Source organism: Brassica rapa, chromosome A08 (genome assembly GCF_000309985.2).
Source record: "Brassica rapa cultivar Chiifu-401-42 chromosome A08, CAAS_Brap_v3.01, whole genome shotgun sequence".
In the NCBI taxonomy this organism is placed as follows: domain Eukaryota; kingdom Viridiplantae; phylum Streptophyta; class Magnoliopsida; order Brassicales; family Brassicaceae; genus Brassica; species Brassica rapa.
The window spans coordinates 10,606,237-10,619,518 of NC_024802.2; the positions used below are offsets into that span (position 1 = coordinate 10,606,237).

General features: G+C 38.1%; 3 protein-coding genes across 4 annotated transcripts; all 3 read right to left on the bottom strand.

Annotated features, from left to right (window-relative positions):
* Positions 1-8: 8 nt before the first annotated feature.
* LOC103833995 (ras-related protein RABB1c) lies at positions 9-1,510 on the bottom strand. Its single transcript, XM_009110048.3, has 5 exons — positions 1,297-1,510; positions 1,040-1,179; positions 860-942; positions 540-744; positions 9-352 (listed from the first exon to the last, which is right to left on the bottom strand). The coding sequence occupies exons 1-5, from the start codon at positions 1,340-1,342 to the stop codon at positions 194-196; spliced, it is 633 nt and encodes a 210-aa protein (XP_009108296.1). The 5' UTR covers positions 1,343-1,510; the 3' UTR covers positions 9-193.
* Positions 9-10,247, bottom strand: LOC103833998 (putative WEB family protein At4g17210). The gene is made up of 5 exons (XM_033276852.1): positions 9,507-10,247; positions 1,297-9,432; positions 860-1,179; positions 540-744; positions 9-352 (listed from the first exon to the last, which is right to left on the bottom strand). Exons 1-2 carry the CDS (start codon positions 9,678-9,680, stop codon positions 8,041-8,043), a joined length of 1,566 nt encoding a protein of 521 aa, XP_033132743.1. The 5' UTR covers positions 9,681-10,247; the 3' UTR covers positions 9-352; positions 540-744; positions 860-1,179; positions 1,297-8,040.
* A 230-nt stretch (positions 10,248-10,477) lies between these two features.
* On the bottom strand, positions 10,478-13,218 carry LOC103833999 (scarecrow-like protein 13). 2 transcript variants are annotated; one of them, XM_009110054.3, is made up of 2 exons: positions 13,071-13,218; positions 10,478-12,345 (listed from the first exon to the last, which is right to left on the bottom strand). In XM_009110054.3, exon 2 carries the CDS (start codon positions 12,303-12,305, stop codon positions 10,713-10,715), a length of 1,593 nt encoding a protein of 530 aa, XP_009108302.1. In that variant the 5' UTR covers positions 12,306-12,345; positions 13,071-13,218; the 3' UTR covers positions 10,478-10,712. The 2 variants fall into 2 exon arrangements, with proteins under 2 accessions (XP_009108302.1, XP_009108303.1); XM_009110055.3 differs by having other exon boundaries at positions 13,058-13,192.
* Positions 13,219-13,282: the final 64 nt, after the last annotated feature.

Here is a 13,282-nt window from a genome sequence, read left to right on the forward strand (position 1 = left end):
TCCTTAGATAATCAAACACACTTCTTTTAGATAAATTAATAATCCGTCCCGAGCTTCACCAGAACACAAGTCACCAAATCGAAAATAAAATGGATTTACAACAGTAGAAAAAAGAATCACAGAAGTTTTTGTTCACATCATTATGTGATGATTGTTTTATACGTGATGATATAGACACACCATTATTAATAGATTAGCCGCAGCAACCTCCTTGCGGTGTGGATCCGTCTCTACCACCTGATGGCCCAGGGATTCCTCCATATCCAACTTTAATTCCGTACGACTCATTTGACACATCAAACACACCATCTTCAATCTTCTTGTATATTGTTGCCGCTGTCTTAATAAATGCCTGGCAAAATTTTAAAAGCACCAACAAATCATGATTAGTAGTTCTACTCGTGTGTGAATAGTAGGGAGAGTTATTCTATAAGTTATGCCTAAATCTAATTCTGGTATTATATGTTGATACTTCTCATATATGAGAGGTTTACATTGGAGACTAGAGAAAGCATGTGGGTAACAAAACGCTCGTATACCTCTTCAACGTTCTGAGCAGTCTTGGCAGAGGCCTCCATGAAAATAAGACCGTGCTCCTTTGCAAACTGCTCACCTTCCTCTGTGGTGACTGCCCTTCGGCTGGAAAGATCACACTTATTCCCAATGAGCATAATGGTCATATTAGCGTTAGCATGCTGCCTTGCATCCTCTAGCCAGCTGGCTAGATGGTTAAATGTCTCCCTCCTGCAAAAATACAGCTGAAGTCATTATTATTATGTCAAGAGATGATGCTCAACTTCTAAAAAAATGCTTTCATAATCAAAGTCAGTTCATGATGAGAAGAAGATTAAAAACGGACCTAGTGATATCGTAGACAAGCAAAGCCCCTGCAGCACCTCTATAGTAGGATCTTGTAATAGACCTAAATGATTCTTGACCAGCCTGCAAGAATATAAAGATGATGGGGAACAAATCAAACACCAATGATATTTCATGAAAAAGGAGATTCAAGGCTTAAAGAGGAGGAGGACGAGAGTACGGTATCCCAGATCTGGAGTTTGAGGGGCTTGTTGTCGATGGTGATCATCCTAGCCCCAAACTCAACACCGATGGTGAGATCATGCACCGGCTGAAACCTCTTGTCCGTGAACTGAAGCAGAAGGCATGATTTCCCCACTCCTGATACACAAACCAATCATCTCAATTCCTAATGAACTAGATTCAGATCAATCATTGAATAGGTCACAGTGATCTCAATGGATTTGAAACGAAAGGAAGACGAAGGAGTTACGTTACCAGTATCGCCGATGATGATATACTTGAAGAGATAAGCGTAAGACATTGGAGCTGAATAAATCGAAAAATCACGATGAAGACGAGAATTGTAGAGAATCTCTTTCTTCTCTCTCTGTACAGACGGGAATTTGTTAATTTCCAGCAAATCCAACGAAGCATCAACCTGTGTATTATTACCCGCTCTATACAAACTTTATGGCGTTTCCGAATTTAGTAATCGCACTGCGTGACGCTATTTTGAATGAAAGACATCATGCAGTCTCTTCACCAAAAAAAAAAAGAAAAAGAGAAGAATTTTGAGGGTTGAATACTCAATAGGAGAAGTTACAAAAAAAAAAAAGAATACTCAATAGGAGCTGTGAGTGGTCAAAGACTCAAAGGTCAAAAATATAAAACTCTTAAGGAAAAAGCAGCTTTGCAGTTTAAACTAAGACTAGATTCTAACCTGCGCTAAAGCGTGGAAATTGATTTGTAAAATTTTTATTTTTATTTTTTTGTATATAATATATGTATATAATATGTATATAATTTTTGTATATAATTTTGTGTAATATTTATATATAGTATATCTAGTTTTTCAATGCTGTTATAATTTGTGTTGTACATGTTGTTAATTTGTATTGAATCTTGTGTCATTTTTAGTATAATAGTTTGACTTGGATCACTTTAAACTTACATTTGTTAAATTTAAAATATTTATTTTTTTAAATAAAAAATTATTATATAATTTTAACAACTTTATACGATGTGCTTATAACTAATCATAATTAGTTTGTTAAAAATATTAACATACATATAGATTTGATTAAATCTAATCTAAATATGATTTGAATAATATATATGGAATCTGAATGTAGTTGGGAAGGTGATAAATATTAAGGTCGGAATAACATGATATTTGTTAGAGAATATTCATCTATTTAAAAAAAATAGATTAAGGAAAAGTAACAAAAAATGTGTTGTTCTTGGTGGATTTCTTGTTTGCAATACACGTAATCTTGGAGAAACATGTATGAATTGTATACATGTATGAATCGTATTCTGTTATATGATGCATGTGAAGAGTAATTAATGATTAAATTTTAGATGAAGGTGAAGTTAGTGATATGAACAGAAGCAAACACAGTTTTGTCTACAAACATGACGTCCATATAGAATGAGTATTGAAGAAACATCTAATATATATGACTAAAGGCTAGATGCAGGTGAAATTGGTGATATGAACATAAGCATACACGGTTTTGTACTGAAGACACAATTATAAATGAGTCGTGTATTGATTAGTATAAGGGTGGTTTTGTTTTGTATGATATATTTCTATTAAGAGATAACCAAAGTTATTTTAAATATGAAACTGATTAAATTTCGGTTAAGTTTAAGTAGGTATGTTCCATTTATAAAGTAGTGTGATATATTCTAGTAATATTTATGAAAGAGGCCAAAACTTAAATGACAACTTCAAGTAGTAGATAAAAATAGATCCGTAAATTAATAGATTAGATGCACGTAAAATGGTGAATTGTTTGTGTTGAAGCTTTATCCAGTTATCTTTTAAGAACTCAGATTGTAGAATTGGATTTTTAATTGGTGCATAATGCAGTGAGCTCAGGTCGATTGATGTGGGTTCATAGAAATTGTAATTGGTAACTTGGTGCAATCATATTATAAGTGAATAGTGTAGTACACCCTTTAAAAAAATATAGAAAAATAACATATATAATTTATCTATACTCTTTTTAATTGTTTTATAAATCATTTTTAACACACAATAAACTAATCGCTCACCTCCTTTGGTTTACCCTTCTTCATTGCTCTGACTTCCCTCCAAGTGAGTTATCGGCATAACCAACCGCTTAGTTGCAATCTTCCTCAACATCTCCTCCTTATCATGCTCATCTAAGCCGATAATAATATTCCTGGCTTTGAAAATATGAAGTGTGTAATGCTTGTACTTCTCTATTTGAGATATAATATACAACTAGAAGTATATGAGTCCAAATATTAATGAAACATGGTCATTCCAGTTGCGAGATGATGCGGACACATCTCAATACAGTATAACCAACTACTTAGTTGCAATCTTCCTCAGCCTCGCTTCACGTTTAAGCATCAACATATCCTCCTTATCATGCTCACCTAAACCGATATTATATTCCTGACTTAATTTGAAAATATGACGTGTGTAATGCTTGTATACTTTGATAATAATATACAACTAGAAGAATGAGTCCAAATATTAATGAAACATGGTCATTCCAGTTGCGAGATGATGCGAACACATCTCAATACAGTAAGTTGCAATCTTCCTCAGCCCCGCTTCACGTTTAAGCCTCAACATCTCCTCCTTATCATGCTCTCATCTAAGCCGATAATAATGTTCCTGACTTTGAAAATATGAAATGTGTAATGCTTGTACTTCTCTATTTGAGATATAATATACAACTAGAAGAATGAGTCCAAATATTAATGAAACATGGTCATTCCAATTGCGAGATGATGCAGACACATCTCAATACAGTATGTTTTCTATTCTCTTCTTATTAATATAAATATACTTTAATTATTTTATATTGATACATGTGAAGACACTACATGGAATTAAGCGCTTGAAGTCCAACTTTGATGAAGATATTAATTCTGAATTGTTTGAGATTTTCTATGTTCATCCTTACCTAAGCTGTGCATTTTTTTGAGAATGCACTGTGATTCTCCTGCGACGTTACTCCGACATAGTGCTTGAAAGCTCTACAAGCCTGCGTCACCACCTACGGAAGACATGAAGAGATCAGTATTACATACTTCGTTTTCCCGTCTGCGAAAGAGATATTCATTGTGACTAAAATCACATAAGTCTCCCTTTAGACATATCCTGCAGCCACCGTAATAATAAACATATCCCGCGGCCACCGTATTAATGATTACACAACGGCTTCAGCTTCATCATGGTTTTGTATTAGAGAATGAAATGGTTATTGGTAAAATTATTTAAACTTTTATACTCTTTTAAATTGTTTTATAAACTATTTTTTCAACACATACTAAGCTATTTAGTTAAAGAAATGTTGAAGTAAACAAGTTGCCAACCAAATCTTACTTATAGAAGTCAGCCTAAAACTTTTTAATTAAACCTTGTCATATCTAAAAAGAACATAAAATAAGCATCACATAATAACTAACCAGTGTAAATACTAACAATTCACCTCTTTGGCTTAATTTCTTCATTGCTCTGACTACTCTCCAAGTGAGTCATCAGCATAGCCAGCTGCCTAGCTGCAATCTTCATCAACATTGCTTCACGTTTAAGCCTTAACATCTACTCATTATCATGCTCATCCAAGCCCATAATCATGTTCCTGAAGTGTGCAATGCATGTACATCTCTATTTGTGATATAATACACAATCATGTTTTCAATTTTCTTTTGGTTAATTGTGTCATTATATCTTACCGTTAGCAAGTTAAAAACATCTTTCATATATACAATCTTGCATCCGAGAAGTCATCTTTTTGTGAACGTCACATTACCTTCAATGTGTAAGATTTAAAATTCTCACACTATACTAGATCAAAGTTTTGTAATTTTCACCGCTAATTAAACTTCCTTTATACGTAAATAATACACAAATTTTTGTTACATTTGAGAACAAAGAGAGCTACATCAATATAAACGTATTATTTACATCTGTAAAAGATTAGGAGACCAATTTCTGCAAGGTTTTGAGGATATGATTTTAATGTTACACACTACAAGAAAACACAACATTAACGACGGCGAAATTCGTAGTAAGTTCGTCGTAAAATCAGTTTTACGAGGAACTAGCGAGGAAACACGTTTCGTCGTTATTTGTTCGTCGTAACGCATATTTCCTTGCTAATTCGTCGTAAACTAACGAGAAAACATTTCCTCGTAAAGACGAAGCAAAGTATTCGTCGTAAAAACCACGTAACCCTTCCACGTAAGGGGGACGCTATATTTCCTCGTAAATACCTTGAAAACATTTCCTCGTAAATAACACGTAAATGTTTCCACGTCAAATACTCGTTAATCTTTCCTCGTAGTGTTGACGTAAATATTTTACTCGTTAATTCCTCGTAAAATTTCCACGTAAGGTTGTCGTAATTTAGCTACGAATTTACTTTGAGTTTATATTTTCCAGATTAAAAAAAAACAATGTATTTAATTATTTAATAAAAATCTAATTTAAAAAGAATATTAAATACGAAAATAATTTATACATAAATAATTTTTGAATTTATAATACAACCATTGAAAAAAAAAAAAACTAAGGGTCGTTCATCCCCGGTAGAATTCCTCACTCCTCCTCTCTACATCCGCGTCGGCATGTGTGACGGATGATGATTCGCCTAAAATTAACATCAACAATAATTAACAAATTCTATAAATCTAACTAAGTTCTCTACATTAACCACCTAATCAACACTAATTAACATAAAATCCGTAAAACTATCTAAATTTCCTACACTAACCACCTAATCTACCTAAACTAATCAAATTAGAGAGGAAATAGAGAGCGTACCATAGCTACAAAAGGGAGAGGAAGTTGAGACGAAATGGGAAGTGAGAACTCGCGTGTATATATAGGAAATTATGAAATGTCGTAAATTCCTCGTAAAGTTACGAGGAACTCGTGAGGCCCGTGTTTTTATTTACGAGGAACTCGCGAGGTCCATGTTTCGTTTCCTCGTAACATCGTCGTTAATTTACGAGGAATTAGCGAGGCCCGCTTTTATTTTTACGAGGAATGAACGAGGCCCGCATTTTTTTATTACGAGGTCTTTACGACGATTTCTGCTTACGTGGAATTAACGAGTGCCACGTTCTTTATTTTTAAGAATCGTCGTAAGTTCCTCGTTAATTTACGAGGAAATAACTACGTTTATGTTTAAATCCCTAAAATCCGAAACCCCAAACCCCTTCTTCCTTATCTTCCTTATCTTCTACTTCATATATTCCAAACCCCAACCCCATCCTCCCTTTAACCTCAATCTCTTCTATCCATTCCAAACCCCAAATTCTGAAACCACAATTCCTTAACTAATAATCTCAATCTCTTCTTTCTAATTCAAACCCCATTACAAAAATTAAATTATATAAATAGATTTCCATGATTAAATCCATCAAATCACATGCATTAAATCTGAAAATCAATCATATTAAAACACAAATACATCAATCAGATACATCGACATTCTCGTCATTACTAGAAACATCATCATTTTCATTAAACTCGTCTTCAACAGCTTCGTCCGTGGCATCGTCAGTAATATCTTCGTACTCATGATTATGCGGATCAATGAGAAGGATGTCATCAATTTGTTGTTCAGGTACCTCAACTTCATCTATCTGTTCTTCTTGCAATGGTGGTTCTTCTCCACTGATGATTTGTCCACGAGGTGTAACTTTGATCACGGCAAACCAATTTATTCCCGTTTCGTTTCCTCGTTACATCGTCGTTAATTTACGAGGAATTAGCGAGGCCCGCTTTTATTTTTACGAGGAATGAACGAGGCCATCGTTTTTTTATTATGAGGTCTTTACGACGATTTCTGCTTACGTGGAATTAACGAGTGCCGCGTTCTTTATTTTTAAGAATCGTCGTAAGTTCCTCGTTAATTTACGAGGAAATAACTATGTTTACGTTTAAATCCCTAAAATCCGAAACCCCAAACCCCAACCCCAACCCCATCCTCCCTTTAACCTCAATCTCTTCTATCCATTCTAAACCCCAAATTCTAAAACCACAATTCCTTAACTAATAATCTCAATCTCTTCTTTCTAATTCAAACCCCATTACATAAAATTAAATTATATAAATAGATTTTCATGATTAAATCCATCAAATCACATGGATTAAGTCTGAAAATCAGTCATATTAAAACACAAATACATCAGTCAGATACATCGACATTTTCGTCATCACCAGAAACATCATCATTTTCATTACTCGTGATTATGTGGAATTTAGTAAGGTAGCCGAAACAAAAAACGTGTTACAATTACAAAGTGGGTGGACTCGAAAATTCTTCGTTAAGTAAATGTAAACTATTTCCTCGTAAAGAAGATGCTACTTTTACGTCGAGCTTACGAGGAAACAGTTTTTCCTCGTAAAAACGAAGTTACCTTGCGTGGTTTTTACGAGGAAATCGTTTCCTCGTTATTTTACGACGAACTAACGTTGATTGTAAATTTCCTTGTAAGATTCTCGTAAAGTCAACGTAAATTTACGAGGACCAGTTTTCCTCGTTAATTTTCATCGTTAATCTTGTGTTTTCTTGTAGTGACACGACTAGGACCAATTTAAGTCCCATAAACAATTGTTCAATGTGCTAAATATACTTTATAATAAAATTAGCTATATCAAGTTTTAGATGTTAGTTGTGATGTAATGGTTTAAATCCCATCTATACATTTTCTAGATGTTTACGTTCAAACCATGCAAAATGGAATCTGAAAAATTAGAAATGACCATATGAAAAAAAAATTAACCTAGAAATGACGGTTGTATCATGTATGCATGTGGTTGTCCACTATGGTATGGTGTCCAGTTTAACATTCTAACATGAAGAGAACAAAGATGCCCTTGAAAATCTATTTTTCAAGTCTTTGTTTCAGTGTTATCGCACTTATGAACAACTCTGAGTAATTATCAATTTATCCCAAAAAAAAACATATATGGCCCATATTCTAGTACTTGTCTAAAAACCTAAACATCAATAGCATCTGCTACAACTCTTGTGGTTTCCATTTTCTAAGTTCAGCATCGATGATGCAGTGTGCTTCCTCTGCGATCTCTGCGTTTCTCAACGCAGAATCAATAGCCTCCTCTACCTCTTCCATCTCTTTCATCTTCTCCTCCAACATTATCTCTCCTTCTACTCTGCTCTCCTTGATCTCTTCCAGCTGAACAGCAACCGTTTTGGCCTTGTACTGAACCATTCTCTCTGACTCTTCATGCTTCCCTCTCAACTCCTCGTACTCTTTCAATGATATTCTAATCTTCTTATCAGGCTCATCATGTTTCAAACTCTCCTTCTTATCAGTAAGTACTCTCATGTCTTCCACGGCTCTCTTCTCCGCGGTTTTCGCCTTCACCACAGCTCTTCCAACTATCTCTAGCTGCTTCACTGCTTCACCCATCACTGTACGCCTGCCTGATGTTTCTCTCCTGAGTTCATCCACCTGCATCCTCATCTCTTCCGCTTCTTGTCTTGTCCTCTCAGCTTCACTGATGATTTCATCGACCTTTCGACTTGCTTCAACCCATTCTACTTCTTCAAAAGCTTCTCTCTCGTTTTCCTTTCCCTTCAGATCTATGTTCTCTCTCTGCACACCATCCAACTCCACCGTGAGCGATCCCACCAAGCTTCTGTATGATCTTTCTTCATCAAAAATCTCACGCATGGCGCTCTTGGCCTCTTTGAGCTCCATAGCAAGTTTGATCTCCTCTCGTAAAAGCTCGTTCTCCGCAGATATCTCCTCCAGCTCATCTATATCTTTCCTCAAATCAGGGTCACAACCTCGTCTCAGATCCTCCAGCCTCAGCTCAGCCTCTCGTTTCATATCCCCGTAAGTTTCTTCCATGTCCACTCTCTCCTCGTTGATCTTTTCCTCTTCCTTTTTTATTCTATCAGCACCTGACTTCAACCTCTCAGCAGCGTTGCACATTTCAGCTATCTCATGTGTCATGTCACTGATCTTTTGGGAGTTAACCACTGTTGCGCACTCTGCTTCATCTGCTCTTTGAAGCTCTGATAGCCTCTCTTCCACGGAAATGCTGAACTCTTGTTTTATCTCCGCGAGCTTTTGCCTCGCCATGAGTAGCTCCGCGGTGGCTAAAATGTAATCCTCTCTTGCGCGCTCTGTTTCTTGGTTTTGGGATTGGAGTTCTTCTAACCGTTGGTTCATTGTGTGTTTGGTTAGGATGGCTGATTTTTTGGAATGTTTGGTGGCTTCTAGTTTAGCCCTCAAGTCAAAGGCCTTTCGCTGTGCAGAGTCGAGAGCAGAGAGAGCTCTTGCTTTGGCTTTGACAGAGGTATCGAGACAGAGCTGGACTCTGCCCATTTCTTGTTCTGCTAGCAGAAGCTGCGTCTCTTTCTCCGACACATCCGTTGCGTCCTTAAGAAAGGGAAGCTATTTCAGATGAATGAAGAGTGGGAATGAAATAAAGAGCCAGAGAAGAGTGAATGTACCTGAGAGGATGAGGAGGAGAGACGCGGTTGTTGCTGCTTTGAGAAGCTAGCTTGACGGAATAAACTAACGGCGTCTCTAACGGATTGGAAGGGAGGACGAGTGTCAATCTCTCCCACCACCTCACTCATCCGAGGAGGAGTCTCCACCGGAGCATCCGCTCTGATCTTCGCCATAGATCCTCTCTCTTGACACAAAATGTTTCGTCTTGTTTGACGTGTTGAAGCAGAGAGAGAGAGAGAGAGAGAGTTTGATGTTGGTCCTCTGGATCTTGCGTCTTCCAAATAATGAAGCAGAGGCTCGCCATGTTTTTCGCTCTTTTGTCACTCTGAGGTCTTTCTTTTCCTTTCCTTTGTCCATTCTTCTGTTTTTAGATATCAATTTTTTTTTTTTTGTAACATCAATTCTTTGAATTCTAAAATAAGAAACCTTGAAATATTTAGAAATAATATCAAAACGTAATATAGTAGATACTTGAAGTTTAAATTTGCCCGTTTTGGTAAATACAAACCAAGGTTTCTTTGTATAAGTGAAAGTCGCCCAAATCCCTCTTTGACTTGTAAGGAGAAATTTTCAAATAAATTGGACTCTTCTTCTTTGGTTCCAAGTCTTCTGGTTGTTTAGTTATAACTTATTGGGTGAAACAGCAAATGGTGATAGAAAATTAGACAAACAACAGTTAGCAAGAATCATAACTGATATCATATAGGGTGAGTAAAGTTAAAAGGTAATAAAGGAGAGCTTTAAACATGGATGTTTAAATAGACCAATTTCAATGGGACTTGACTTGCTCCATTTTAACATCTCTACTTGAATGAAAAAGAATAAAAGTGGAGATGATGACTTAGTTTTGTGGGTTGGTTGGTGAACTTCTTCTAAGGCTTACCAGACAGAACCACAATCTGGCCTGTAAGTTTTGGTCTGAATATGTTTACTTCAAACCTTTTGGTTCAGCACTCATACAATTATTACAGAAGATTAAGTAATGCTTTGGTTATAGTTCACTAGTAACACCCACTCCCACAACAGCAGCAAATTTACAGGAGAAAAAACAACCACCACCAGGTTTGCTGTGTATACAAATATATATAACTAGTTGACTTGTAATTTGTGTTACAACTTAAAACATCATTACACATCCTCAAAAATTTACAGGCTGCCAGATGTGTAGTCTTCTTCTTCATCCACTCTCAGTTCACCACCATGTCCTACACAATCTGATTCAGGTTTGGTTTCCAAGCGGAACATGTAGCCATGGGTCTCCTCTTCCAAAAGAGATACAACGCTCCATCACTCCCTCCTAGTTTATAGTTTTTATCGTAACCTTTCAGCATCTCACTCGCCGCAAACGCCGCGGATCCGCCAACCGGCCATCCCACGAACCCTGCCATCATCATTCTCACCCTCCACTTCCCAAGCACCTCGTGTCTCTCAACTCTCTCCCTCTCCTCGCACGCTATCATGTTCACTATATCCCTCGCCACACAGTGCTGCTCCGCGCTGATCCTCTGCTTATCATCCCTCGGCCTCGCCGCATCGATCGACTCAAACATCGCCGTGTAGTAATCAAGCGTCTCCGCGAACCGCGACAGGAAAGGCGACGTGTTGGTGTTGGATTCTTGCTCCACCAGCGTCACGAGCCTCGGTCCGAGGCTCTTGATCAGATGGAGCAGCCTGTCTCTATGATTCTCCACGCTCACGCTCTCGTCGGGCATGTGGTGCAACACGTAAGGGAAGTTCACAACGACTGCAAACCCAGGCTCCACCCCTAAGTGTTCCCTGTGGACCTCGCACCCGGACATGATCGCGTCGTGAAACTCAAACGGCACGCCGCACGACTTCGCCATGTTGGCGAGCTTCTCACCTACCAAGGTGAGTCCTCCCCCACGGGCGTAGTAAGACTGTGAATCATCCACGCCCGTTACACGCAGCAACGGTGGCCCACCGGGGCGTTTAGCAAGCTCGTGGATGAGGAACATGTACTGTGATCCCTGCGCGATCTGGAAATCGATGACGTGGATTCTGTTATCACCAGCCGTTGCTTCCAAGATGGCAGCGTTTGCGGCTGTGTACGCGAACTTCCAGTAAGGACAGATCTCATAGAGAACTCCCATGTAAGACATGAGTTCTCTCCCCGTTGGTTCGTTGCACTTCAAGGCTCTGTATATATTCCCTCCAGACCCTTCAAGCCTCGCTCTAAGCCCTTCCGCCATGTAAGCGCCTAGACGTTGGATAGGACTTCCTGAGACCGACACCATCTGTTCCAAGACGTCGATGAACCCACACGCTGTAGCGAAGTCCCCGTCAGCGACCGCACGAGCTCCCTCTAGTAGCACCTCTTTCAAGTCTAGCTGTGGAGTCAACGCCAAGAGCTCGTCCCAGTTCCATGACTTCCCAGCGGCAGGGCTGAAGCCTGAGTATTCTTCAACTTTGGGGTCAGAACTCAGCAGCGTGTCCTCGAGTTCACGGATCTTGCTCTTGACCCCGGCTTCGTCGTAGATGTAGGAAGACGCCGCGGTCAAGGAAGATTCATACACGTTTTCAGGGGAAGGATGTGGATCAGAGATGCATGAGTGAGAGCCCTGAGGAGAAAACGGGCTCCGGCCAGATTTGATGCTCACAGAAGAAGGGGAGTCATAGGAAGGAAGAGTAGTACCAGAAGCAGTTGATGATTCGAGGGTGAAGAAGCTTTCTTTGGAGGAGCCATTGTTGTCTATCATTTGAAACTGAGGTGAACAGTGTGGTTGAGGATACAGCATGTGAAGTCCAGCTGCACTGTGATGTTTCTGAGATGTTTGCATATTCTTTATATTAATGTCTCTTTTGTTTGACTGAACCGACCTGTCTCCATGGAAAGGAAGAGAAGGACAAGTGAGGCTACAGCAGCGTACAAGCAACTTAAATACAGACAATATTATTTGTGATAGAAGAAAATAAAGAGTCTAGTTCTTGTGAACAATTTTTCCAGACGTATGCGACAAGAATGTAGTCAAAAGTCAAAACCCATTTGCAAAGACTGCTCCTTGTATTCAATCAATCAATCAAAGGGGTCATCAGAAAAAAAAACAGATCTAACATCTTTCAGGAATACAAAGATCGGTTTTTGGTACTGCCTCAAGATCCCTATTACCAAAAATAGAAGCCTAATCTCTCTCTACAAAAAATAAATCAGTTCGATGGTTAAGAGTCAAACCTTAAAATCAGGGATTCAACTATTGGATTGAAAAGATTAAATTTTTGTGGCTAAAAAAAGTCATGATTTTTATACATTCATCAGCCTAAAGTTCTGTACTTTTGATAAGGCAAGGCAAGACAAGACATAGACAATTTGATTTTGGCTACTTATATAATCTCATATCCTTCACACCTAAAACAGCCAAAAGGCACATAAGACCTAGGATTCAAAAACCCTATGATCAAAGGCCTAAAACAGAGTTAAAATAGATAAGAAGAAAATAGTTTCATAGTATAATAAGGAAGAAAAAAAGAGTAAATGGAACTGAAAAGTGTTGACATGACAAATAAAGGAGAAAGGGAGTAGTGCATAGATTACCACGAAAGCTAACCTTAAGGAGAGACCCTGGAGGGATTGGTGTGGAGATTGCTGGAAGGGAACAGAGAGGAAGCAGAAGGTTTGATTGCATACTCAAGAATCAAAGGCTTGATGAGGAAGAAGAGGATATAAAAAGTGCAAAATGTCATGACCCTCTTGGACCTATTAAATGTCCCTTTTATTCCTTTTATTCACTTAAAATGCCACTCTGACCATTGACTTTTG